General features: G+C 46.5%; 2 protein-coding genes across 3 annotated transcripts in view; both read left to right on the top strand.

Moving 5' to 3' along the window:
* Positions 1–918: 918 nt before the first annotated feature.
* Positions 919–14989, top strand: DYNLRB1 (dynein light chain roadblock-type 1). Its single transcript, XM_014609748.3, has 4 exons — positions 919–1008; positions 3731–3806; positions 6230–6397; positions 14466–14989. The coding sequence occupies exons 1-4, from the start codon at positions 1006–1008 to the stop codon at positions 14507–14509; spliced, it is 291 nt and encodes a 96-aa protein (XP_014465234.1). The 5' UTR covers positions 919–1005; the 3' UTR covers positions 14510–14989.
* A 9579-nt stretch (positions 14990–24568) lies between these two features.
* Positions 24569–25865, top strand: part of MAP1LC3A (microtubule associated protein 1 light chain 3 alpha) — a 41044-nt gene continuing 39747 nt past the window's right edge. Inside the window, exon 1 of one of the 2 annotated variants that reach the window (XM_006266626.4) lies at positions 24569–24705. In XM_006266626.4, coding sequence (XP_006266688.1) covers positions 24666–24705 — 40 coding nt within the window. In that variant the 5' untranslated portion in view covers positions 24569–24665. Of the gene's footprint in view, positions 24706–24744; positions 25130–25865 lie in introns of those variants that run through there. The other variant, XM_059733244.1, reaches the window with a different exon arrangement.

The following is a 25865-nucleotide window of genomic DNA, read 5'->3' as shown; positions in this document are numbered from 1 at the left end:
GTGTTTGCTGAGTGCAAAAAGGTGAGGGAGAACTGCCCTTCCATCACACGGGAAGCTTAGATGCCAGTAATCTGCACTGCTTCTCTAAGAAGCTGATGGGCTGACCCCTGACAGTAGCCATGTGGAAGGAGAGCAGAACTGCTGTCTCAGGCTGTCGCCATCAGCTAGGACAGGAGGCACAGGGCACGCAGAGACCAATATCAGTTTCCGTGTGGAAAGCCACTCAAAGCAGCAGATGGAAGTAACTGCAGCGCGCCCGAGCGCAGGGGGCAGCATGACGGGGCTCGCACTGGGCGATCCCAAATTGTGCTCCCGTTTGGGGGACAAACCCACGCTCCCCTCCCTCCCGCCGGTACCATCAACGCCTCCATACTCCAGCCAGGGCAGGGGCGAGCGGACACTGCGAGACAATTTCAACAACTCTGGAGCTGCTGCCGGCTGCAAGGGCCGGCCCACAAGCGTTCGCCCGTCACTGGCTCTCAGCCAGCGCCTGCGCGCCCCTTGGCCGGGCGCGGCAGGCGGGAGATGAGCTCCTGGAACAGGGCTGGACAGAGTGCGGCCCACAGGCCGGAAGTGCCCTGCCAGGCTATTCTATCTGGCCCGCAGGGCCCCTAAAGATTTTAAAAAATAGATATTTATCTGCCGGCCCTCAATGGCTTGCCAAAACTCAGTAAGCGACCCTCCACCCGAAATAACTGCCCGCCCCTGGGCTGAAGCCTCGCAAGCTCCCGCTCGGCCTGCCCCGCGCCCCGTTTCGACCTGCCTCTCGCCGAACCCCCAGCCTGGCCCCGCCTCTTCCGAGAGAATCGCTGGTGTTAAGTCCGCTTCCGGGGCAGAGGAGGAAATGATGCACGCTGCCTAGTCCTGCCTCCCACCGCCTCTTTGCGCGAGCCATTGGGTGGTGGAGTCCCGTGTCCCCGGCTTGGGTGCGCATGTGTGCTGGAGTCGTGACAAGGCTTTGCTGGGGTGGTGGCTGTGGGGAAGGTTTGTCCCGTCCCGTCCGCCATGGTGAGCGTGGGGGCAGGTGCGGGTGGACATGTCGGCCCAGGGGCTGCGGGACGGGCCTCGGATCGGGGCGGCGAGGGGGGGAAGCTGAGAGCTGCAGCTGCTGCCCGGTGCAAAGGAGACTCGTCCGGGGCGGGGCGGGGCGCGGCTCTGGGTCCCGGGAGCCGCGGTGTCGTCTTCCCCGCGCGGAGGCTGCAGAGCCTGGAGCAACTCGTGCCGGGCGGGCGGGCCTGGCCGCGCGGCCCCGAGCTCCTTGTAGGCTGATCCCCGGGATGTGCCTGGAGCCGCGCGCCCTGGTCTGTGCTTCTCCTTGGCGGCCGCGCACCCCCGGGGGCCAAGCTCGCGTGGACCGCGGCCCCTGGCTGCGTCCGGTACATGAGGCGCGCCACGTCTGTGGCTAGGACCCTGGCCCCGGCGGCCTCGTACCCGTGGGGACAGGAAGCCTCTCGCTTGCAGCGTCCTGCAGGGTGCTCCTGGCTGCACCACGCTGCTTTGTCCCCTGGGCCTGGGTCAGGCAGTGGCGACTAGGAGAGGGAGGGAGGAGGAGCCCCAAGATCCTGGCTGCTGCTTCAGCATAGTGGGGGCCCAGGGGCTGCGTGTTAACCCCTCGTGCATTGCCAGCTGGACAGCCCTGCTGTAAAGTTTTACTGACAGCAATCTGAGTGCATGCATCTCAGTGCCCCTCACCAGCAGCAGGACCCTCCCTTCTGGCAAATCAACTCTTCCACTCCATGGGGGTGTACAGCTTTTCTTATTACCTGGTACTGGCTCCTGGTGCTTGAAAACACTTCCCTGCCTTCATTTGCCTACTGCCTTCCCAGAGTGGCCCCCCCAGCCCAGCAGTCAGAGGTGCACAGGCATGTGCATGTGCTTGAGAGAGCTTGCAGGTGGTAGCTGCTGGCTACAGCCAGAGCTTTCTGCAGCTGAATCAGGGAAATGGAGACATAGCCATAGCTGATAGTCTGTCAGATGCTTTTCTGAAGAAATCTTAAGGGCTTTGTAAAGGGAAGCTTTATATTGTAAGGCCATGGATGTGCATGACACAGATCAGCTTAAATGTAGTTTAAACCTTAAGCAGACAGATAAGCAAGCCTGTTAAACTATTTTAAATTTTCCTGAGATGGTTCAGTGTTATGTAGACTCTTAAGCATTCCCTTAGCTGTCTGATCAGTCCTTCAGATGTCCCACACTGCATTGCTTCTCACTCCACCCTAACCCACAGCTGCTGTTGGCTGCTCTGGCACACAGCCAGAACTTGACTGCCCCTTTTTCTTTTTGTTGACATTTTTTTTTTCTTTTAATCAATGAACTCCCATGCACTGCTTCTTCAATAAACCTATCTTTCTGATAGCCAGCTGTATTCTTACTCCCTACTTGAGTACAGCCCCTCATCATTTTCTCCCCCTCCTTCTCAGCCTTTATGATTTACTTCTCTGGTTAATCATTTGCTTTTCCATACTGAGTGAGACAGGCAAGCTGTAGTTTGCAAAAACAAAGTAAATGCAATAGTTTGTGAGGTCCATAGTTGCCAATTCTTGGGGTTGGTTTACCCCAGTAAAGCTTTTTTTATGCCAGTAATGCCCCCTAATGGGGATGACGCTTCTAACTTTAAAGAGAGTCATTTATTTGCATATAGGTTTTATGTAAAAGGGAAGGGGGTTTCTGGCACAACTCTGTGGCAGGGCTGTGATTTATTGATTAATTCTTGCATTCCTTACGAGCATAGCTATACTAACAAAATTTTATAGAGTGAGCCTGGCCTTTTAGACATCATTGCCTTTTCTCATTTGCCATGGTTTCCCTTTTCCTTTCCCTTTTTTTGGTAAAAGTCTGTTTTGCTTGCTTCTGAAAAGTTCCTGTGTGCCTTCATTTTCTTTAATGGGGGTTGAGTGTGCCCAGAACCACTCAAGGGGTGATCCTCATTACTGTGTAAAGTCAACCCATGATTAACTTGATCTTGTGGTGCCCTTAGAGAGGACCCAAGTAAATTTTGATTGGTCAGATATCCACCTCCCAGATGTCAGATTGAGTATTTCTAAAAGAATTGTCAAAATCTTTTGAAGCTGATGCTACTTTACAGCAACTAATGGGTAATACTTTGGCACAAATCTTGTGTAATGACTGTGGAATAGTAAAATTAAACTGTTGGCAATAATTAGATTTCAATTGCTCATTTAGCAGAATTTCTGTTATAGGCTAACGGCTACAGTCCAGGTTTTTCCCTTTGCATATGTTTTTTAATTGCCTTTAAAAGAAAAAATAATCATAAACCCCAAATTCTATCCTTAAAATGTATTAATAAATCCCATCCATAGTGTGACTACAAATATTAAAAGAAGGTCTAGCAGCCCAAATGACTCGCCCAATAATGACAGATTCCATGGTCTTGCACTCCTAAGCAAACCTATGATAAGAAATGAACGTATGATGTATTGGGAGGAGGGGAGAGGGAAAGATTAAAGAACAGATTTGAAGCTTCCAAAGGGTTGTTATTACAAACGACTTCAGAGAAGACAATGGGCTTGAAAGCAACTAAAAAAGGCCTTGATATGGTAGTCCCAACGATAGCTGTGCTTTGCACTCACAAAATGAGTAGTATCTATTTGAATCATCTCAATGGCTCAGCTTTATTTTTAGATATATTATTACAGAACATTATTTGGAGGCAAATTACACCTTTAAGACATCATGATGCTTTATTTTCTGTCATTTCTTTCCTTTGCAGGCTGAGGTGGAAGAAACACTAAAGCGGATTCAGAGTCAGAAAGGAGTCCAAGGAATCATTATTGTTAATTCAGAAGGTATTATGCCAGTCTGGTTGTGCTCTCTAAGAATGTTGCTTAATTAGAAAAGGAAGTTTAAGGACCAGTAAAGCTGTTGTTTAAAAATGGATCAAATGATCTCAACAAGTTCTCTTTTCCCCAGAAAGGCAATTTGACTGTATTGTCAGTGCATAGAGGAATGGAGAAGAAGTGAGGAGACTTGAGTTCTGTTCCCTGCTTTGCTACAGACTAATTTTGTGACCTGAAGAAATAATGTAGGCACCTGAGTGTTTTTGAGGCTTGACAAGGGAGTGAGGTGGTATTTGGGTACATACGTCCAATTACCTCTACATATTTAACCTCCTGGGCTCCTCAGAGTTTGTAAACACCTACGTTTCTCTCATGAGTTGTTCTTTATATGCCTGAAGCTCTGCTACATATGTTCTGAGACCCTACCATCATGGAACTGCTGAGCTATTCATCTCTATCTTATACCTGAGTCTCTTAGAGATTCATAGACTAATTGTCCTTTTACCCAAGTCCCTTGAGGGCCAGATTCAGTAATCATGCTTGGAATGCACCTAACATGCACTAATGTACACAGCTGGAGAGGGTGGTGATGAACAGGGATCCTGGTTTTCTCTAATAAAAAAAAAATCCCCAATTTTCAGCTTAAAAAAAGTAACCCCAAATCCACGTTTTTCTGTGATTAAATTGAAACACCTCTGTATATGAACAGAACAGAAAATGTAGCGGTTACACTTAAGAGGGATGTGGGGAGGTGATCCAAGTATCTATAACCTCATTTAGTTAAACCTCAAGGCTTTTAAAACAATATTGAAGAAAATAATTTAAGACATTGCTGTAAACAGAAAACAGGATAATATGCAACATGGATTTACCAAAGGTAGCGTGTCAGATGAACATGATTTTTCCTTGATACAATCTCTGACTTTTCTAGAAATATATATAGTGGTGTTTCATTTTAATCACGGAAAAATGTGGATTTGGGGTTACTATTTTTAATCCGAAAATTGGGGATTTTTTTATCAGAGAAAACCAGGATTCCTGAATGTGGTGTTCTCTTCCATAACAGACTTGTGGTTAGAGCATTCTCCTTCAAAGTGGGAGGCCTGGATTCTGACCCTCCTCATGCTGAGGGCATTTAAACCTATATCTCCCATGCCCAGAAGAGTGCCCAAAACACCAGGTTAAAGGGTAGTCTAGGGTGGGGCACTCTCCACCCTTCTATTAAATCTGACCTATCATGCAGCTATGAATGCAAGATTTATGGGTCAAGAGGGGGAGTGAGCACGAGAGGGATCAAGAGACTCATCCAAAAATGGAGGGCACATGGGGGGTGCTTCTGGGTTTTGTTCTGTGATCTCCTCTCTGCCACTGTCGCTGCTGCCTCCAGGCCGTGCAGAGGGGCAGTGGTGGCAGTGCAGAGGAGCCGCAGGGCATCCTGGGCATGGGCTCTGGGTGGCTGCAACATAAAGGGCCCAACAGCAGTGAAGGAGAGGGACTGCACTGAGTAGCAGTAGCTTCTGCTTCTCATCGTGGGCGGGCAAGTCTGGAGCAGGCACCAGGCAGGCCAGGGCTGGGGCTGTGCGCATGGGTTCTTGCCTGTACCAGGAGGCTGGAGCCAGTGGCAGCGGCAGCTGGAAGGAGCCGCTGCTGCCTGAGCTGCCTAGAAAGGCAGTCCAGCTGCAGAGCTGTCCCAGCCCCACTGCATGCCCAGGGGGTGGTGGGATGCACCATGAGCCATACAGTACCTGGGCCAGGTGGGACCAAGGGATCCACCGTGGGCTGGACAAAGTTCTTCTGGAGGCCAGATCTGGTCCACAGGCCATATTTTGCCTATCACTGTATTAATGTAACTGCAGCAGCCTCTACTGGAGCTGCCCTTGTGGAGCCTAGCTATAAACTAAAGCTGTCCCAGTCAGAAGAAAACCCATCAAGGGTACACAAACGTATGGAGGGCGTTGGTCACGTTGCTGAGAAGCAGCTGAGCCTGGCTACCATCTATGGTTCCCAGGGGTAGTTCTTTTGTCTTCCCTTTATTTGAATATTAACATCTAGTCGCAGCTGTTCCTTGCTCTGAGCATATGCTCTTTGAAACAAAGGCTGGAGGTTCATGGAAACAGCTGGGAGTAAGAGAAAACCAGCACAATGTAGCTTGAAAGCTCTCCATTGAACACAGTTTAAGAGTTATTGTCTGACTGTAATGATGTTTGGATCTCAAACTTTGAAAGGAGGTATCTGAATTCAAGGTCTGCACCTGCTCTTTCCACAGTTTACTTTCCCCCATGGTTTGTTTGTTTTTTTTAAATCTCAAATGTTTACTGTAAAATCTACTTACTTAAAGGGGTTTACAATGGGGTCCAGTGAGTACACGAAGATTAGGGTCATCCCAGATAGCCTATCAGCTGTCTCACCACAGTTGCCACATCTTTCTGCAGGTATCCCTATCAAAAGCACCGTGGACAACTCCACAACAATGCAATATGCAGGCTTAATGCACAGCTTCATCATGAAGGCAAGGAGCACCGTGAGAGAGATTGATCCTCAGAATGACCTCACATTCCTGCGGATTCGCTCCAAGAAAAATGAGATCATGGTTGCTCCAGGTAAGAGAGCCTTAAACATTCAATGATGTCAGGCTTCAGAGTCTCCTGTTGTCACAGAACTTACCATACTTCCCCATCAAGCCTCCTGTGGCACAGGATCTGTAAAGGCCTGTTAAAGTGAGTCCTATCATTTGCTTTCTAATGTAGCATATATACCACCTTTAGCCAAGAAACTGGTGTTGGTTCACTGCAGGTCCCCTTGACTATTACTCCAGCTTGCTGCTTTTATGTTTGGGTGTTGGAAATGGTTTCTTCTCTTCCACTTCACACCGTAAAACCAGGTTTGAAAGAAGACCAAAACCTCTCGTGTTGTCTTGTTAACATAAAAACAGAAGAGGTGGAAATCTCCAGAACATGTTTTGTGAGCTGCTTCAGACTAATATGGCCAAACTCACTACTGAAACAAGCCGGAGTGGGAAGTTACTTGAGATTCGCTGATATGCAGGATCAGAAGCGTGTAGCATATTGTTAGACGAGTTCTGTGAGCAGGGAGCCCTTTATCTGGAGCCATGCCTATATCAGACTTTGTCATGTGATGGACTGCAAATAAATAAGAAGGGACAGCATGGATAAACCAGAATCTGTATGGGACAAGATCACTTGGGGAATGATACTACAAGAGATTCTGCTGGGGTAGATCTGGGACTTTCCTATAAACCCACAGGACTGAAATTGGTTGTAGACAGAAATTCTCTGGATTGTTAGTTTTACTTCTCTTCCTAAAGATCATGTCATTATGGGAGACTTTAACTTTCCAGATATAAATTGAAGAACAAATGCTACTAATACCCATTACCTAACAACTGGGTAGGCTACAGTAGTACAGAGAAGGACCTGGGGGATGCAGTGGACCATAAGCTAAATATGAGCCAACAGCATGCTTTTGTTGCAAAAAAAAAACCCAAAAAAACTAACAGCATCCTGAGTTGTATTAACAGAAGTTTCACCTGCAAATCAAGGGAAGTAGTTCTTCTGCTCTATTCAGCACTGGTGAGGCCTCACCTGGAGTACTGTATCCAGTTTTGGGCCACACTTCAAGAAGGATGTGGACAGTTTGGAAAGAGTCCAGTAGAGAACAAGACTTCAGCAAAAGGCTGAAAAAACTATGGTTATTTAGCCTAAAGAAGAAAAGAAGAGAAGACTGGGGGGGGACTTGATAACAGTCTTCAAATACTGAAGAATGATTATAGAGAAGATGGAGATGGGCTTTTCTCTGTGGCTTTAGGGAACAGGGTTAGGAGTAACAGCCTCAAGCTGCAGCAGGTGAAATTTAGGCTGGAGAGTACACTGAACTTTCTGATTAGGATGGTGGCTAGATATTGGAACAGGTTATCTAGAGAAGTGGAATCTCCATCCTTAGAAACTTTCAAAATCAGGTTTGAAGACACTTGGCTGGGATGATTTAGTCAAGAATGTCCAGCCTTGAGCAGGAGACTGGACTAGATGACCATATGAGGTCCCTTCCAGCCTTACTTTCCTATGATTCTATGGATATGATAGCTGAGAGATTTCACCAAATAATCACTGATCCCACAAGAAGTGATGCTCCTTTTAGAATGGTCTTTGGTAAGAAACAAGTACATTACATAAGAGCAGATCATAGAAAATAACCTCAGAACAAATTTTCATGAGTTGATTCGGGTTAATTTATACAAAAAGATAACCAAAGATATATGTGTAACTGTCAAAGTTTGCCATTTTAAGACCTTAAACTTGAGTGAACTAGAACTCCAGCATTTGAATTTAGAGGATGCCTGAACTTTTTTTTTTAAGTCAAAGGTACAAAAGTTATGTGAGGCTTGCATCTTAAGCAAGTAAAAGCACTTGTAGGGAAGAGGCTGCAGGTTTAACTAGATAAATAATCGAGAGGAATAATTGGGTATAAAAAGAGAATCTACAAGGAATAGAAGAAAGGACTGAGCAGCAAGGAAAGCTGTATTGTAGAAGTCAAGAAATGTAGAAATCAAGTGACTATTTCCAAAAGTCAAATTGAGTTAGATCTTGCAAAGGATGTAGTAAACAGGTTCTTCTTCAGCCATATAAGTAAGAAAGCAAGCGAAGAAGCAATGGGGCCTCTATGCAGTGTGTATGAGGTAAGGATTAAGGATAATCTAGGCATGCCTCCAAAACTACTCTCCTTTAGGATGGTGATATTAAACATGGAGGCAAGAACTGGATGGCCAACAGAAATGATCGTATAGAACTGGACATTACCAAAACTGAGGGAGAAGCAAAATAAATTATCAACTTGTGGGTGTTACCATCGGGCTAGAGAACAAAAAATGTAGCAGTTATACTTGAGGAGTTGGGAAGTGATCCAGGTATCTATAAACTCATTAGTTTCACCTCAAGACTTTTAAAAGAAATATTGAAGAAGAAAATAATAAAGACATTGCTGTAAATAGAAAACAGGAAAATATGCAACATGGATTTACCAAAGGTAATGTGTTGGACAGACACAATTTTTTCTGTGATACAGGCACTGAGTTTTCTAGAAAGCTGTTTCCTAGACTAGGGTACAAACATCCTTTTGGTGTTGCAGGGGTTTAGGTTGTAGCCATGTTGGTCTAAGGACATAGGCAGACCCTATTCTTAAAAAGATCTTCCCAGAGCCACCCATCCTAGCCTTCAAACAAGCACCGAACCTCGCCAACCTCATCACCAGAAGCAAACTTCCTCAACCCCAGAACACACCAAAAGGATCCAGACCGTGCCATGACAAGAAATGCAAAACCTGCCAACACATCTCCACCACCCTCACAATTACTACACCCCACAACAGAGCCATCAGCATCCCAGGATCTTACAGCTGCACCTCCAGAAATGTAATATACCTCATCCAATGCACCAAATACCCTGATGGAAAATATGTAGGAGAGACCAAACAACAACTGCGCACCAGAATTAACACACACCGTAAATCTATCAAAGACAGAAATGCCCAATTACCGGTGGGGGCACATTTCTCACAAGAAAACCACTCTCTCTTCAATCTCAGTCCTGATCCTCAAAGGCAACTTACACAACACTTCCCAGAGACAACCCTATGAACTCCATTTCATCAACCTCCTGGATACTAGAGATCATGGACTAAACATAGACATTGGATTTCTGACACATTATAATCTGCCTGGCCAACTGACTCCCCAGCCCAGCCTCTGGCTTCTTTACTTTTCATTCCATCTAGGAAGAGCACGCACCAACTGCTGAAACTTCCTTAGCCTGACGAAGGGTTTTTGAACCTGAAAGCTTGCTTAATAACTATTCTCCAACCATTTGGGTTGGTCTAATAAAAGATATCAAATTCACCCAAGGAACCTTGTCTGCTAACATCCTTTTGGGGTATGTATAGAATCATAAAACCACAGAAAAGTAAGATTAGACAGGTCCTCTGGAGGTCATCTTATGCATCCCCCTACCAGAGACAGGATCATCCCGTTCCAGGCTGTCCAATACAAATCTTTGTCTTGCCTGTTATCAAAACAACATATACCCCGTCACAGTCATAAGGCAAAGCACCCTAACCCTAAAGAAAGGGTACAAGAGCTGTCAGCGTCTTCTTGCTGCAAGGGTTGTTAAATATACTTCAGAAACCCAAGGAAGAATGCCATACTTCTTGTTACAGAGGAGGGCAGCAACCTCCCCCCTCCCCCCCCTGCAGTGTGTACCAGTCTGAGCATAAATTCCTTCCTGACCCCAAATGTGGTGCCCCTGAGCAGATGAGCAGGTCTCTCTAACCAGGAGCCTCTAGTTTTTAGTCCCAGCAGGAGAATTTGCACAACCCAGTTAAAATCTCCCAGCCTTGGCTACAGCCAATACCCAATGCTTCTGAGGAAAGTGGGAGGAACAGAACCCTGACATGTTTCTTTCTTGCTGCTACAATTCCTTCCTGCGAGCCCAGAAGCATGGGAAATACCTATAACGTAGGTATGGCTAGTCCTTGATGACCCCTTACCAATTCAGCCGACAGTACTCAAAATGAGGCCTCATCAGTGCCAAGTAAAAAAGGCACTGTGAACTCCTGTGTCTTGAACATAATGTTCCTGTTCATAAAGCCAGAAATCAAATTTGCCTTTGTGTAGCTGCATCACATTGCAGGCTCATATTGAGTCTGTAATCCACTAAGACTCCTAGATCTTTCTCTGAGGTGCTGCCATCAAGCTGGTTGTCAGCTGTTTTGTATTTGTGTTTTTGATTATTCTTCCCGAGACATAGCACCTTACGTGTTCAGCATTGAACTTTATCCTGTTAACTCCAGCTCAGTTTTCCAATCTGTCAGGGTCCTTCTGAATTGCACTCCTGTCCTCCAGTATGATCCCAATGCTACTCAGGTTCATGTCTTGCAGATTTGCTTAAGAAGCTCTCTATTCCAGCATCCAAACCAACAATGAATACATTGAACAGCCCAGGGCCGAGGGCGTACCCCTGTGGGACTCCACTTGAAATCTCCTGCCATTCTGACATAGATGCATTTATAATTACCCTTTGCTTGTAGCTATTGAGCCGGTTGTCTATCCACCTTATAGTAGTTTTATCTAGTCCACATTTCTCCAACTTGTATATGAGACGATCTTGTGGGACTTTGTCAAAAGCCTCACTGAAATCCAGATACACTATATCTGCTACATTCCCTTTGTTCACCCAACTAATTATCTATGATTCTATGAAAAAATGTATGCAATCCAAAAGGAGTATGTGAGCTACAGTTCTAGAAAGCAAAACTGCATTAGCTCTTATCTGGACTTCAGTGTCATATGGGAAACTGTTAGTTAAACTAGTGAAAGATAGGGTTTAGTACAAAAATTTTAAAATGTTTAAGGACCTGGATTAAGGGGTGACGTTGGTGCTGTGTGGAAAGAAGTATTGGGCTGAAGAAAAAATAATGAAGTTACTCATGGATCAGTCAAGGAACTGATCTTGTTTAATATTTTATTTAAAGACCTTGGCACAAAAAAGTAGGACTACTGATGAAATTTGCTGAAGACATGAAATTAGGAGATATCACCAGCAAGAAGTATCAGGATGTGACACAGGAGGGACAGGATGATCTTGAGGACAACAGTAGTAGAACTGGGATGAATTCTTCAGTGTAAAGTAAAAGATCATGCACTGGGGAATAATGCCAAGAACAACTGATATACATTAGAAATAATATAGGAGGCAAGGGTACTTGCTAATTACAGGGTGTTTGAACCATCAGTGTGGTATGGCTGTGAAAAAGGCAAATGCAATTATGTGTCAGTCAAAGTATTTCTAGTAAAGGTAGGAGAATCTTAAAAGAAGTTTATAAGGCCCTAAAAAGACCCCATCTAGAACACAGTGCACGAGTTTTGGGTATCATGTTCAGAAAAAAATGTATTCAAATTGGAACATATGCAGAGAAGGGCTGTTGGGATGATCTGTGAATTGGCAAGCTTTGTGTCAGAGGAGACTACAAAAGCTTACCTTGATTAGCAAAAAAAAAAAAAAGCTGAAAGGGGATGTGATTATTTCCTCTAGATACATGAAAGCACAACACCAAGAAAGGAAAAGAGCTAAAACGAAGGATTATATTGGCACAAGAACAAATAGGCATAAATTGTCCCTGAATTAATTTAGGCTGGAAATTAGAAGACTTCCAGCCATCAGAGCAGTGAGGTTCTAGAACAGCCCGCCGGGGGAGTGAGGAGGCAAAGAGACTAAGTTTAGGATAGAGCAGGGGCAGGCAATTATTTCAGGTGCAGGGCTGCTTACCCAGTTTTGGGAAGCTGTCGAGGGTCGCATGGGTGCCCCGCTATTTTGGGACCAATGTCTCAGGGCCAGCGTCAGAGGGACCCAGAGCGGCACAGGCTGGCAGGGGTCTGTGGAGCCGGGTTGAGCTGCACCAGCAGGGAGAGGGGGGAGCTGGCCCAACTCCATAGAGCCCCTGCCAGTCAGGACCCTGTGCTCCTGCTGCCCTGCTCTGGGCCCTGCTGGCACTGGCCCTGGGACACTGGTGTGGGCCCCGTGCACCCACTTACTCCCAGTGCCCCCCGCAGTACAGGATGGGGGCAGAGCACAGCCCCGATCCCCTGCTCCGTGGCAGGAAACGAGCTGGTGCTGAGTGCAGGGAAAAGTGGCCCCTCCCCCACCCTGTGGCCGTTGCTCGCAGCCCATGTGGGGCTATCCTGAGCAGGCATAGGTGGGGCCCGGGGTGGAGAGGCAGCAGATGTTTGCAGCTGGCCCAGGTTCTAGGTAGCTACTGACAGCTACAGAGCCCAGGCTGGGGGGCAGGGGCTTTGGCTGGGGGGCAAGGGGCACAAGCAGAACATCCTGCCATGTACCCCCTGCCCTCATTTTGTTTTGAGCAGGCACAGGCAGCCCCACACAGACTGCGAGCAGCTGCAGCACAAGGCACCAGGCAGTGTTTGTCACCATTGCCTCTGGGCTTCCCAGTGTGCGAGCTCCGGGCAGGCACTCCGGGCGGGGTGTGCTGCCCTGTGCAGCAAGTGCGGGGGGGGGGCCACAGCTGCTGTCGCCACGGCGCAGCCCCACGAGCGAGCCCAGAGCCCAGGCTGGCAGCGGGGGCAGGTTATGAGCTGGCGCTGAGCACGGGAGGGGAAAAGCAGCCCCTTGCCCACCCTGTGGCCAGCACCCCGCACTGCAGCCACTCACAGCCCTCACGGGGCTGCCTGTGCCTGCTCAGGACAGCCCCGCGTGGACTATGAGCAGCTGCAACAGGGAGCGCTGGCCACAGGGCAGGCGAGGGGCCGCTTTTCCCTGCATTCTGTACCAGCTCCTTCCCTGCCCCCACCCTTCACACACACACTTACCTGAGGTTCCTGCACCGGTGCAGCCACGTGGTCCCAGGTCAAAAGCCCCTGCTGCAGCTTCCAGCTGGGTGGGGGTGGGGCTGGGTGGGCCCTGCTGTTGCGGGAGCCCGCTGGGCTTCCCCTGGGTTCTACTGCTCTTGGTTCCTGTCATTTTTGACAGGAACCAAAGACAGAAAAATATTCATTTTCAAAAATGTTTAGGGGCCCCATGGGCCAGGTAGAATGGCCTCATGGGCTGTATTTTGTCCACCCCGGGGATAGAGCCTGTTCAGTTTATGAAAAGGAATTATAGGGTGTGGTTGCCTGCAGCAGGGGGATTAGACTGGCAGATCTAGAAAGTCCCTTCTAACACAGGGTTAATTTACCACTATTGCTCCCACGTTTCAGAGTAAAACTAAAGAAGCTTATGGTGCCAGCAGTGATTACCAACACATTTACTTCACTTACATGGTAGCATTGGGGGAAACTTAAGCATAAAATACCTAACCAAGAGAAGGTCTGCATGTTTCATTGAGTCACTGGATAAGTGTCACAAACAAGAAATTGGGGCAATATGGTTGCAATTCACTTAGGACAGATGGCCCCTCAGTCCTATCAGAGCTGTGGTGGGGGCTGTGTTGAGAAGGTGATGACTCGGGCAGAGTGCCTACACATGGCAAGGAGGACCCTTGTGTGCTAGTGCCAAATACACTGCTTATGTGGATTCAGTGCTCCTGAATCTCCATGTGGAAGAAGAAAAGGTGTAGTGAGCATTATTTCAGACCGAAGACAAATATGGTGACTGTAGTCCTGCAATCTTAGACAAACACTTGATGGGGATGGCTTAGGGATGATCCTGCCTTGAGCAGGCAGTTGGGTTACATGACATCCTGAAGTTCCTTCCAACCCTTCTATTTTGTGATTCTGTAATCTGCCTGCGGGATGTAGGGATTTCCATCGTGCTCAGCCCACCTTTGTTCCATGAGTTCATGCATGAGTTGGAAGCAAATTCTGAGAGGTAATCTGGGACTGCTACTTGGGAACATCCCGTTGCATAGAGGCTACTTGTATTAGTCCATGATAAAATTAGAGAGACTGATGAGATTGGCCATGGATGTGTGTGCTAAAGCTGCTTTGTTCATTAATGAGTTTTTGCTGTTGGTTTCAATTTGTTCATAGCATGTTAAAATGCAAAGGAATTCAAGTACATATGAATTAAAATACATTTATTAGTTATTTATTGTAATAAATAAATGAATACTAATAATGGGCCACTAACTTTCCTTTTTTTCTTACAGATAAAGACTACTTCCTGATTGTTATCCAGAATCCAACAGAATAAGATTATCCTAAATTAGTCTGTTTTCACCTTTCACTGAATATTTTTTTTTAATTTAATAGCCAAAAAATAAAGCATTAGTATTAATTCTATTGTGTTACCTTATTAATGCCTGGAAAAATGAACTTGAGGATTTTTGTTTGTTTACAAAGAGATAAAAGTGTCTCTAACTTTTTTTTATATATATGTAAAATATATATGTGAAAGTCATTCCAAGGAAGAGTCTGAGGATTGGAATCGGGTACCTTGGGCAGTTGGGAATGCACAGATTTCTTTCAGTGGTTAAAAAGATAATATAATATAAACTCTAATAATGTGTTCTAAAAAAAAATTGTTGTATGGTTTACATACTCCTGTCACCTCTGTCTGAAATATGGCGGCTGTAAATATGAAACAAACTTGCCTTGTCTCTTATTTTGTTGTTTTTATGATTTATTTTGCAAAGCTTTTGTGACATCAATTGAATAAAAATGTCACCAGTGATTATTTTTGTCATGTCTCCCTTCTGTCTTATAAAGATTTTAATGGATTTTTTTATCATTGGGTGGATTTCTTAATTCAAGCCTTTGAAAGGTGCAATATTTTTCTGTTGCTCTTATAATTTCTATGAAGGACAACTTAAAGTGAATTTGCTCTTTACTTCATAGCAGGAAGTCTGCTGGGGTCAAATGATCCCAGCAAGATAAGCATCCAGTCGTCCAAAGGTATCCAAAGTAGGTGCTTGCACCACTTCTGGGGGGAGTCTGTTCCAGACTTTGGAAACTCAGACAGTAAAGAAGTTTTTCCTTATGTCCAGTCTAAAATGGTCTTCCCAGAGTTTGTGACCGTTAGACCTTGTCTTCCCTTGGTTACCTTGTCTTAGACCTTGTCTTCCCTGGTGAACAGATGTTCTCCCAGCTCCCGGCGCACACACCTAATCTATTTATAGGCCGCCACCAAGTCACCCCTGAGCCTTCACTTTTCCAGGCTGAAGAGTCCCATGTCTCTCAGCCTTTCCTCATAAGACTTGTTCTCTTGTCCTCTGATCATGCGCGTGGCTCTCCTCTGGACTCTCTCAAGCTTCTCCACATCCTTCCTAAAGTGCAGAGCCCAGAACTGGGTGTAGTACTCCAACTGTGACTGGCAGGTGCATGTGCACACACATGCTTCTGATTGCCCTCCCCTACTCCCCCCATGCCAAGCAGCCCCTTGCAGGCTGGAATTCTGCATTTTCCAGCATTTTTCTCTTTTAAAGGAGAAAGCCATTATTTTCTCTTTTAAAGGGGAAAATCCACGTTTTTCTGCAGCAAATGGAAAACCCCAGGGCCCTGTTTATCATGACCCCATCCACTGATGTTGTGACCTCATTTGGGAACTGCTGGTCTAGTAGTCAGTCTTACCAGGCACCTACCTAGATGCTTGTTCAACCATAAATGTGTGAGAAAAGAGTACACAAAATTTTTATTCACTTTCCTAGTGATCATCCTTTGCTATGAAGGAATAGGATGAATTGCTTCTGTGGTATTTTAATGTACACACAACTTCTGTTAATAGGTCTGGTTCTTCAACAATTTAGGCATGCTGTTGCAAGTGCAAAATACATTTATATAGGCAAGTTGGATTGTGGTATCCTATAAACGCGAGGTGGATATACAGTTGAAATAATTGTCCAGGAACAGTAATTACACGTGCTCTTTTGTATCTAACATGCTTCTTATTCTAAATATATATGCCATGTGTCTTGTAAAACCTCATTTACCTGTTGTTGTTTTTTTTATCTTAATCCCCTCTATTGTGAATTCATAGGCTAGTGACGTATAATATGCCCCTCAATTTTGACCCCTTTCCTGTCCTTCTGTTATAGGAAGGCATAGGGTATCTGGGAGAAGTTCTTTTAACTTTCTGTTGTTTGATTTTTATCCCTAATGAGTGAGAGCGTCTTAGTTTAAAGTCTCCCATACAAAAGCCCATCCTTCCTTCAGGCTTCTAATCACAGATTTGTGAGGATCTACTGTTGTGTCTCTAATTAAATAAAGTGATGGAAACAGAAATGTTTTATGTGAGGTTGTGCCTTTATACATAATGACCACTGGAAAAGATCTGGCACATTTCTCCATCTCCTGTTTTAATAATGCTCTTTGTTTATAGTGCAATGGCAATCACAATATACTAGGAGCTGGCCTTTATACATAGAAAAGCAGTTTCTGAAAGCAGTTCACAGTACAGGAACTGTAGATGCCTTTTGTTCTTTGAGGTTAAGTTACTAAGAATACTCATTTAGAAGTCATCTGTACTCTCTCTGTTATTGAGAGGGCCTTGTGTAATCTTGTGTTACAAACACCTAAATTCTACCATGATGATTTAGCTCATAAAATGTTCTTCCTTCCTCCCCCCAAATACACATAACTATAGCATGCACTTGAATATAGTCCTTGATGTTCAGTAAATTAACGGTTATGTTCAACAATGATTATTTTTCATGGATTTTTTTAATGCATTTTCTGAATGGCTCCATGGCATTGGTGTCAACCTTAGACAGTCCAGCTCCTTCTCCCATCTTGTAACCTGGGGAAAAAAGGAGCTTGCCACTAGTTTCATCTTCTCTGTGGCCCAGGTCTTTCCAGTTGTTCTGTTCTCTAAGACAAAGAGCTGTCCAGGCTGCACTTCAGGGTTCCTCTGCTCCTAGGCTGCAAACAGGACTCTAGAGCCATATATGTAGTAAAAGTGCCTTTTTCCAAGCACAAGCATACCAGGAAAGCTATGCTTTCTATTGCTGTAGGAACACTCTATTCCAATGAAACATACTATACAAGTAGCTTATAGTTTTGACTGGATAGCAGAATCTACATTAGGGGATTCTGCCAACCATATCAGGGATCACACCTCTTCCTTTCCTTTCCCATCTGAGTCAGCTATGCCATCAGAAGTCTGTATTGTAGATTATGCTAGCTGTAGCTTCTTAACCCTGTCCTGCTTGTTTGTGCAGTACATGGTTTCTAATCCAATTAATTTCCCCTCACAGGGAGGGCAGACAAGTCCCAGCAAGGTGCAGAGATCCAGATATCTGACTGGAATTAAATTGTGGATTCAACCACAAAGATGACAAATTCTGTTGTATCTCAGGAAACTGCCAAATGTATATCTGCAAAATTATGGCATCTCCAGGGATTCAAAGTCAGACAACTAAAGGGGCTCACACTTCTCAAAGCCCTTATCTTAAGTTTTTTTGCAGACTTGGGCAGGCATTAATTTATACTTGACTCATGTTTTACATCAACTTTGCAAGCAGAAGGGGCAAAAAAACTTTATTTCAATGAAAACTGAGACTGTGAATGATATAGACAGCTGCCTTCTATATACTCCCGATGTACCAAACAATTTGCCTCTTAATTTTCAGTTCTACCCAAGATATAATGGGTGCTCATTCAGTTAGTTCAGGAAACATATTCGCTAAGTAGTGTTAGAGTATTGCAGTCTGCAGATCTCAGTATCCCTCCTCTTAGACTGATTTCAAAGACATCATCAGTCAGTGGGTTCATATACACATTATTAAATTACATTGCAGACAGAGCTGCTCCTAATATACATCAGAAATTATATAATGCCTATGAATTGCACTGCAATTTATTTTAATTTAATTTTCACGGCACAAAATGACTAAATAGATTAAAATCTGAATTTTGATAAAAGACAGAAAAAAAATAAGTGCAAGCGTCATATACATGCTTTATGGTTCATACCTAGAGAAGTGGAGATTATGACCTGTTTATGTGCTTTGGCCTTCGCTAGCTGTTGGCAACATGACTTCTGTGAACAATGAGGTATTTAATGCACTGTAAAGAGTAAGAATTTACTTTGGGCCAATCCCTTAACATAATTACCCCTTTGATTGTTTTGGGATTTTTTTAAACAGATGCAAGTAACCCTATTGTGGAAGTAGAGGCACAGTCTGGCAAGGTGATAAACATTTTCTGCAAGATGTTGAACAATTGGACTTGCAATGAAATTACATGGTTTAATCCTGCAAAAGGATGAATAGTTCTTAATACCCATTCAAGTTAATAGTTTGGAGTAACAGGGATTTAAAAAGTCACTTGTTGTGGATGGAGAATAATAATCCAACTACAGTCTATAGAAGGTTAATTCAGATTAAGGAATGGTGTGAATTTAAAGCTCAATAATGCCATGTGTAGAAACTTATCCTGAAATTAGAGCACCTTGTTCATATTTAGCTCATTGATTCCAATGATAGCTGTAAAGATTAGATTGGAAGATTTTTCTTGGTACCTGAAGATAGAAAATAATTCTGTACCTCCTACCAGCCACCATAATGCAGGTAAAGAACACAACAGGGGATGGAAGTATTATGTCATTTCCCAGCTTTGATGACAGTTCTTAAGACAAGGGCTCTGCTGTTAAAAGTTAACATCAGCTGTAGAACAAGACAGATTGTCACAACAAAAATTAAATATTGTGACCCAGCCCTCTTCTCTAGTTGAACAGTAGTTAGTACAGCATGGGAAGGGCACCAAGGCAGTTTTAAACCACTAATGCACTGCCAAGAACCCAGGACTACTTTGTGACATGCCAGTCCCCAGGCCTAAACTACAGCAATATTTAGGCTTCTAATCTATGGTACCACCAGGGGTTCCCAGCAGGCATTACAGCAACCTGCAATGACTGAGATGCAGGAAAGCCAGTCATTCATCCTCTCACCTGGGGAAGGAAGTAGCATAGGAAATCCTAACAACTGGTCCATGCACAAGTGTTCTAACAGCATAGCTCTGCCTAGCAGTGTGATTATTTCACATGGGCATGGCTATGCTCATGAAGCCTTGTGTATATGCAGTTGTACTGGAATAGCCATTCTGATAGTGGCATGACCATGGCAGTTGCCTGAAACAGCAGATGCTATAACAGTTTAAGGACAGTTAAACCAATGTAATTTATGGGCAGAAACCTCACTGTAGGCTCAGTCTACAGTCCAGAATTCTGTCAGCACAGCTGTCAGGGATGTGAGGTCTGGTCCCTGACTGGCTCAACTTGTGACAGCAGACGCCCTTGCATAGCTGCATTTATACTTTCAAAACTGTACTTATCCCAGGGTAGCTTAATTTTCCCAATAGGAGCAGCTGCCCTCTACCCATCCAAAATGTGTTTTTTGCCAGTATAGCTGGATCCAAGCTACAGACTTGCCTGGTGTAGTACATTAATGTTACTACACTGGTAAAGCACTTCCACTGTAGACACAGCCCTAGAGGGACAAGACTTTAGGTGGCAATTAAGGATCTTTCAACACAAACCAGCTTTAGAGTGGTGGCCTGATGCTGAAGTGGCATAAAGCCACTCTTAGGAAAGAAATGAGCCCCCTCAATTGTTTAGAAAACAGCTGGATCCCTCTTTCCACCACTCCTTCTTTTTTGGTTCTAATCTGGTTCCCACAAAAGGTTCTGGAAATCTGTCACTGGCTTCAGGAAGAGCAGGATTGATTCATAGATTCATAGATGTTAGGGTCGGAAGGGACCTCAATAGATCATCGAGTCCGACCCCCTGCATAGGCAGGAAAGAGTGCTGGGTCTAGATGACCCCAGCTAGATACTCATCTAACCTCCTCTTGAAGACCCCCAGGGTAGGGGAGAGCACCACCTCCCTTGGGAGCCTGTTCCAGACCTTGGCCACTCGAACTGTGAAGAAGTTCTTCCTAATGTCCAATCTAAATCTGCTCTCTGCTAGCTTGTGGCCATTGTTTCTTGTAACCCCCGGGGGTGCCTTGGTGAATAAATACTCACCAACTCCCTTCTGTGCCCCCGTGATGAATTTATAGGCAGCCACAAGGTCGCCTCTCAACCTTCTCTTGCGGAGGCTGAAAAGGTCCAGGTTCTCTAGTCTCTCCTCATAGGGCTTGGTCTGCAAGCCCTTGACCATACGAGTGGCCCTTCTCTGGACCCTCTCCAGGTTATCCGCATCCCTCTTGAAGTGCGGTGCCCAGAATTGCACGCAGTACTCCAACTGTGGTCTGACCAGCGCCCGATAGAGGGGAAGTATCACCTCCTTGGACCTATTCGTCATGCATCTGCTGATGCATGATAAAGTGCCATTGGCTTTTCTGATGGCTTCGTCACACTGCTGGCTCATGTTCATCTTGGAGTCCACTAGGACTCCAAGATCCCTTTCCACCTCTGTGCCACCCAGCAGGTCATTCCCTAGGCTGTAGGTGTGCTGGACATTTTTCCTCCCTAGGTGCAGCACTTTGCATTTCTCCTTGTTGAACTGCATCCTGTTGTTTTCTGCTCACTTGTCCAACCTGTCCAGGTCTGCCTGCAGCTGTTCCCTGCCCTCCGGCGTGTCCACTTCTCCCCATAGCTTTGTGTCATCTGCAAACTTGGACAGAGTACATTCCACTCCCTCGTCCAAGTCACTGATGAAGACATTAAAGAGTATCGGTCCAAGGACCGAGCCCTGCGGGACCCCACTGCCCACACCCTTCCAGGTCGAGACCAACCCACCCACCACGACTCTTTGAGTGCGACCCTCTAGCCAATTTGCCACCCACCGGACTGTGTAGTCATCCAAGTCACAGCCTCTTAACTTGTTCACCAGTATGGGGTGGGATACCGTATCGAAGGCCTTCCTGAAGTCTAAGTATACGACATCCACCCCTCCTCCTGTGTCCAGGCGTTTCGTAACGTGGTCATAGAAGGAGACTAGATTGGTCAGGCACGATCTGCCTGCCACAAACCCGTGCTGGTTTCCCCTCAGCATAATTTGTCCTGCCAGGCTCTCACAAATGTGAGCCTTGATAATTTTTTCAAAGACTTTACCAAGGATGGAGGTGAGACTGACTGGCCTATAGTTGCCCGGGTCCTCCTTCCTCCCCTTTTTGAAAATGGGGACCATGTTAGCCCTTTTCCAGTCCTCCAGGACTTAGCCCGTGCGCCACCAGCGTTCGAATATTCCTGCCAGTGGCTCTGCAATGAGTCCTACAGCACCACACTCCTAGCTCTTGAAACAGAGATGCAGAAAATGCTGGGGTTATTTTTACTGCATTATTAATACAGTCTCATTTACCTTTGTTTCACTTATGCAAAATTATCCTGGATGAGAAGCCAAGTTGTGTCTTCTGCCATGCATCTTTTATACCACGAAACCCCTTGGTTTATCCAAATTTGTATTCATTCTCCCAGTACAGTCAAGTGGAGGGAATTCTGTAGAATCACAGCTCCAAGTTTTTCATCCAAATCTGCATAAATAGATTTTGAAGAGACCTGAGAGTGCATATTCAATCACAAGAAAACAAACTCCTTTATAACAAAAGGGATGTAATTAGCAGGTGTACTCTGTAAAGAAAGAAACTTCCCCATGCCAGCAGAGCTTACAGTCGCATTGCTTCCTTGATCCAATTCACTAGAGTTCTTTTCCTTTTCTGAGTTAAGTTTAGAGACAACCTCCAGTTCAAAAGCCTATCATTTATCCTAAGGATTGTCTATATATCCACTTGTTTTCCTGTAACTCCCCTCCTCTCAACTTGGTAAACACAAACTTAAATAGTTACGTTTACATTCCATAATTTATGCTGTTAACTTTTTATATTTGTTTAAGCCAATGAAAACACATTACAGCAGTTTTATCTGTTTATATACAATTTAAAATTGTTTCCTCAGGAAGAAAAAAGACCCGCTACAGTTGAAAGCATATTTTAAAATAGCTGTTTCCATGGAAATTTAATTTTAAAAGGTCACATTTTTACTAGTTTTAGGTTTTGTAAAAGGGCCAAATTTGAGCAGTAACCCTTTAAACCTAAAGCTGAACGCTGAATAAAATTAACCCAAAGCCTCTTTAATCATTAGCACTACATACACAAACACTTCCTGCACATTTAAAGTAAATAAGGCTACAGTGAGGCAGCATAAATTTGCTTTTGTGGAAGCATATGCTTAAAAGGAAAACTAAGTACAGTATTTCCTAAAAAATTAAGCCTTTTTTTTTTTTTAAATGAATAAGAAGCTACAGCTATAAATGCCAGATTTGTAGTCACTTTGCTCTTTAAACTATTCAACACAGAAGGAGCTGTAAATTTAATAGGCAAAATAGAGAGCACAGCAGACTGATTAGTTCATAAGTTAAGGAGGCAGCATGAATATACTAAATATCTTAACAGGTCAGTGTGCCTAGTTTTGTCTGCCTCAAGGGGTCCTCAAGCTTATTCATAGTCTGGACTGTATCTCAGTACAGATTTCACAGGGACATGTCAGCTTCCATTCAGAATCATATGCATTGCTGTGGCAACTACAGCAATTGCTTCAGCAAGAAAAGACTGCAACAATTAAGAGTATATTTGGTCTGTAATTTTCCAAGGAAACAAAGGGAGTTATGAGTCTATTGAACTACAGCTCCCTTAGGCTCCTTTGGAAATCTCAGTCCAAATATGTTTTAGCTGTCTCCACAGAAAAAAAAACAGCATTACGTCTCCACAGATTACCCTAGAATCACTGCATCAGTCAATAAATAATGCATTATGGCTTATTGGTCCATTGTCAGGTATCATCCTTGTCCTCATATTATTGCCTGGAAATTACTTTACTGTCAATTTCGAAGTACTTCTCTATAGTTACATTGTAACCTATTTCTAGAACTGCCAGTACCTGTAGTATCAACGTGCCGGTTAACAGCACTAATACTCCGGGGCAAATCTGGGGGGGGGTACACCTGCACCGGTCCCCTGCTCGAGTCCTGCTCCACCCCAAAATTGCCTGGCACCAGCATTTCTAGTCATGCAGCACTGAGGGAGTCACCTGACTTCATGACTCATCATCTCCCTGATCCCTTCTAAACTCTCCATCCAGCCCGTAGCCTATTAGTAGAGCTCCTAGTTCTGCTTTAGCTGAAGAAAAGTGTGTGGTGTTATGTGACGATACACCTCCCCTCCACACACCCCTTTTCCAAATCCTAAATCCACACGTGACAATACTTCTCTGGTGCTCTCCATTTGGTGACTTCAAAACACCTGAGAGCAGAGGCAGGCAATTATTTCAGGCAGAGGGCTGCTTACAAGCCATTGAGGGCCACATGACAGGCAGCCCAGGGCAGATTAATATTAATTTTCTAAATTTTTTAGGGGCCCGGCGGGCCGGATAGAAGGCCTGGCAGGCCGCATCTGGCCCCCGGGCCATGTTGTGCCCACTCCTGCCTTAGAGCCCTTTGCAAATTAGAGGCACCATCTATTTCAAAAGCACCATCTGAGAAGGCCCTTACTGGCCTTACAGATAAATAGTTATGGTGACTAGGCAAAAAGATCAGAAGAAAAAGGTATTAAACTCCCCCCCTTGGATATTTTGGACACTGGCCATCCCAGATGGGGTCAGCATCGCTCTTATTGCTGATGGTCTGTTGCACTGGGGGTCTAGGACTGTGAAAAGTGGGGGGCAGAGGGGGAGGTGCATCACCGCACATCACACCACACACATTTCCTCCAGCTACCTGGAAAGTAGCAGCTTTCCAGGTAACATGCCTTCCAGGTAACAGCTTTCCAGGTAACATGCCTGGGGCCAAGGGCTCTACTGGGATGAGTTAAAAACAGTCTGCAGGGCTGTGGACCGGGAGCTTCGCTGGCAGGAGCCGCTAAGACAGCAGCACTGCGGAGCAAAGGCCGGTTGAGCGGTGCAACATCGAGGACAGGACAAAGAAGAGGGTCCTTAAGACCCGCGGGACGGAGCGAGGAAAAGGGGTCACTTCAGGGAGATGATTACGATGGGCCGCGAGGTCAGGGGGCTCCCTCAAGGCTGCCCGGCTAGAAATGCAGCGGCCACCGCCAGGTGGCTTCAACCTCTGTGGGGAGCGGGAGGGGGAGGCTGCGCTCCAGAGCCCCGTGGGGCGCTATCTCCCTCCCCGCGCCCCGCGGAAGGAGGGCAGGAGAAGCGGAGCCACATCCCCCCCGCCTGCCAGCGGCGGCGCCGCCACGGGGTGGTGCCCACGGGCCGCCCGGCTCCCATCCATCTCCCCGCCCGCAGGCGGCCGAGGGAGGTGTCGGCCGAACGCCGCCCGCGCCTCCCCTTTAAGGGCGTTTGCGGTGATGTCACTGCAGCTCGGCTCAGCCCAGTGAGCCGCCGCGCCGGAGCCAGACGCGGGCTGAGCCGAGCCGAGCCGAGCCGCGCCGCCGCGACCCCGAGCCCGAGCGGCCGCCATGCCTTCGGACCGGCCCTTCAAGCAGCGCCGGAGCTTCGGTGCGTGCGCGGGGGGCGCCTGGCGTGATGTCATCCCGTTCCCCCCGGCCCGGCATGATGTCATCCTTGCCCCCCGGCCCGGCTGTGATGTCATCCCTGCCCCCCTCCCCCCCGCCCGGCCAGGGCTCTGCGGGGCCGGGGCCGCGCCCTCCAGGCCAGACGAGGGGATCGGCCGGGGGCGGCAGGCGGGAGCGGCTCCTGCCGCGGCTGTTTGCACCAGCCCCGTGCGGCCGGAGGGGGCCGAGCCCTGGGCGCCGGGGACGGGCGGAAGTCTTGGGCTTGCGCCCCTCGGACCGACTGCCCCGGCTCCGCCGGGGGGCCGCTCCGCGGCGCGGCAGTGGGTGGTGCAAGGACCGCGGCGGGCGGGGCGGCCCCGACTCGGGCCGCGCCGGGACCCGTGTGACGGCGGGGCGCGTCCGTCCAGGTGTGTCTGAAACGCGTCTGGCCCACCGGGGCTGGGCGCGGCGTCTCGTCCAGGCAGGACCGCGTCCCTTGTACGGGAACCGTCCGCTTCTGAAAAACTTCCCGTGCGGCCCCGCATGGGCGCGGCTGAACAGCGGGCCGCAAGTCGTGTGGGGAGACCAGGTCCCTGGCTGCTTGGAAAAGGGGAGCTGCAACTCCTGCCCTGAGGAGGCGAGCAAAGTCTGCCTCGTCCTTGTAGCAACCCTGCTGATGTGCTGTTTGTTTAGAATATTCCCGAGGCCCAGAACTGCTGGGCTCAGAGCATTTTGTAATGATACATGCAGAACAAAACAAAAAGGCTGCAGCCAGCCTCTGAAGGCAGGGTTGGGTCCCCTGGCAGAAGGAAGAGTAGCAGGCCAAGCATGGTAAACATGTCATGTTTGAGAGCAGTGCCACTATTGAACTCCAGCCAGAGCTGCTGAAATTCTGCTACTTTCTTTCCATCTTGCTCTTCCACCTCTTTCAGCTGCTGATGGTTGTCATTTTGCAGTCTGTAGAAGTTGTAACCCCCCCTCCCCATGCAGTATCTGTTGTGCTTGTTTTTACATCACAGTCATGCTTGGCAATCGCTACAGGATCCAGGCCCTTTCTGTGCTCGGCTCTCTGCATGTGGGCAGGCTTGACTTCAGTATCCAAGATGTTATTAGTTTTGCTCAAAATTAAACTGCTGATCTGTTCCTCAAAACACAAGTCTCTCA

This window comes from Alligator mississippiensis, chromosome 9, assembly GCF_030867095.1.
Source record: "Alligator mississippiensis isolate rAllMis1 chromosome 9, rAllMis1, whole genome shotgun sequence".
NCBI classification, from domain to species: Eukaryota; Metazoa; Chordata; order Crocodylia; family Alligatoridae; genus Alligator; species Alligator mississippiensis.
Note: the sequence above shows the minus strand (reverse complement) of the source record. Positions and strands in the feature narration are given on the sequence as shown.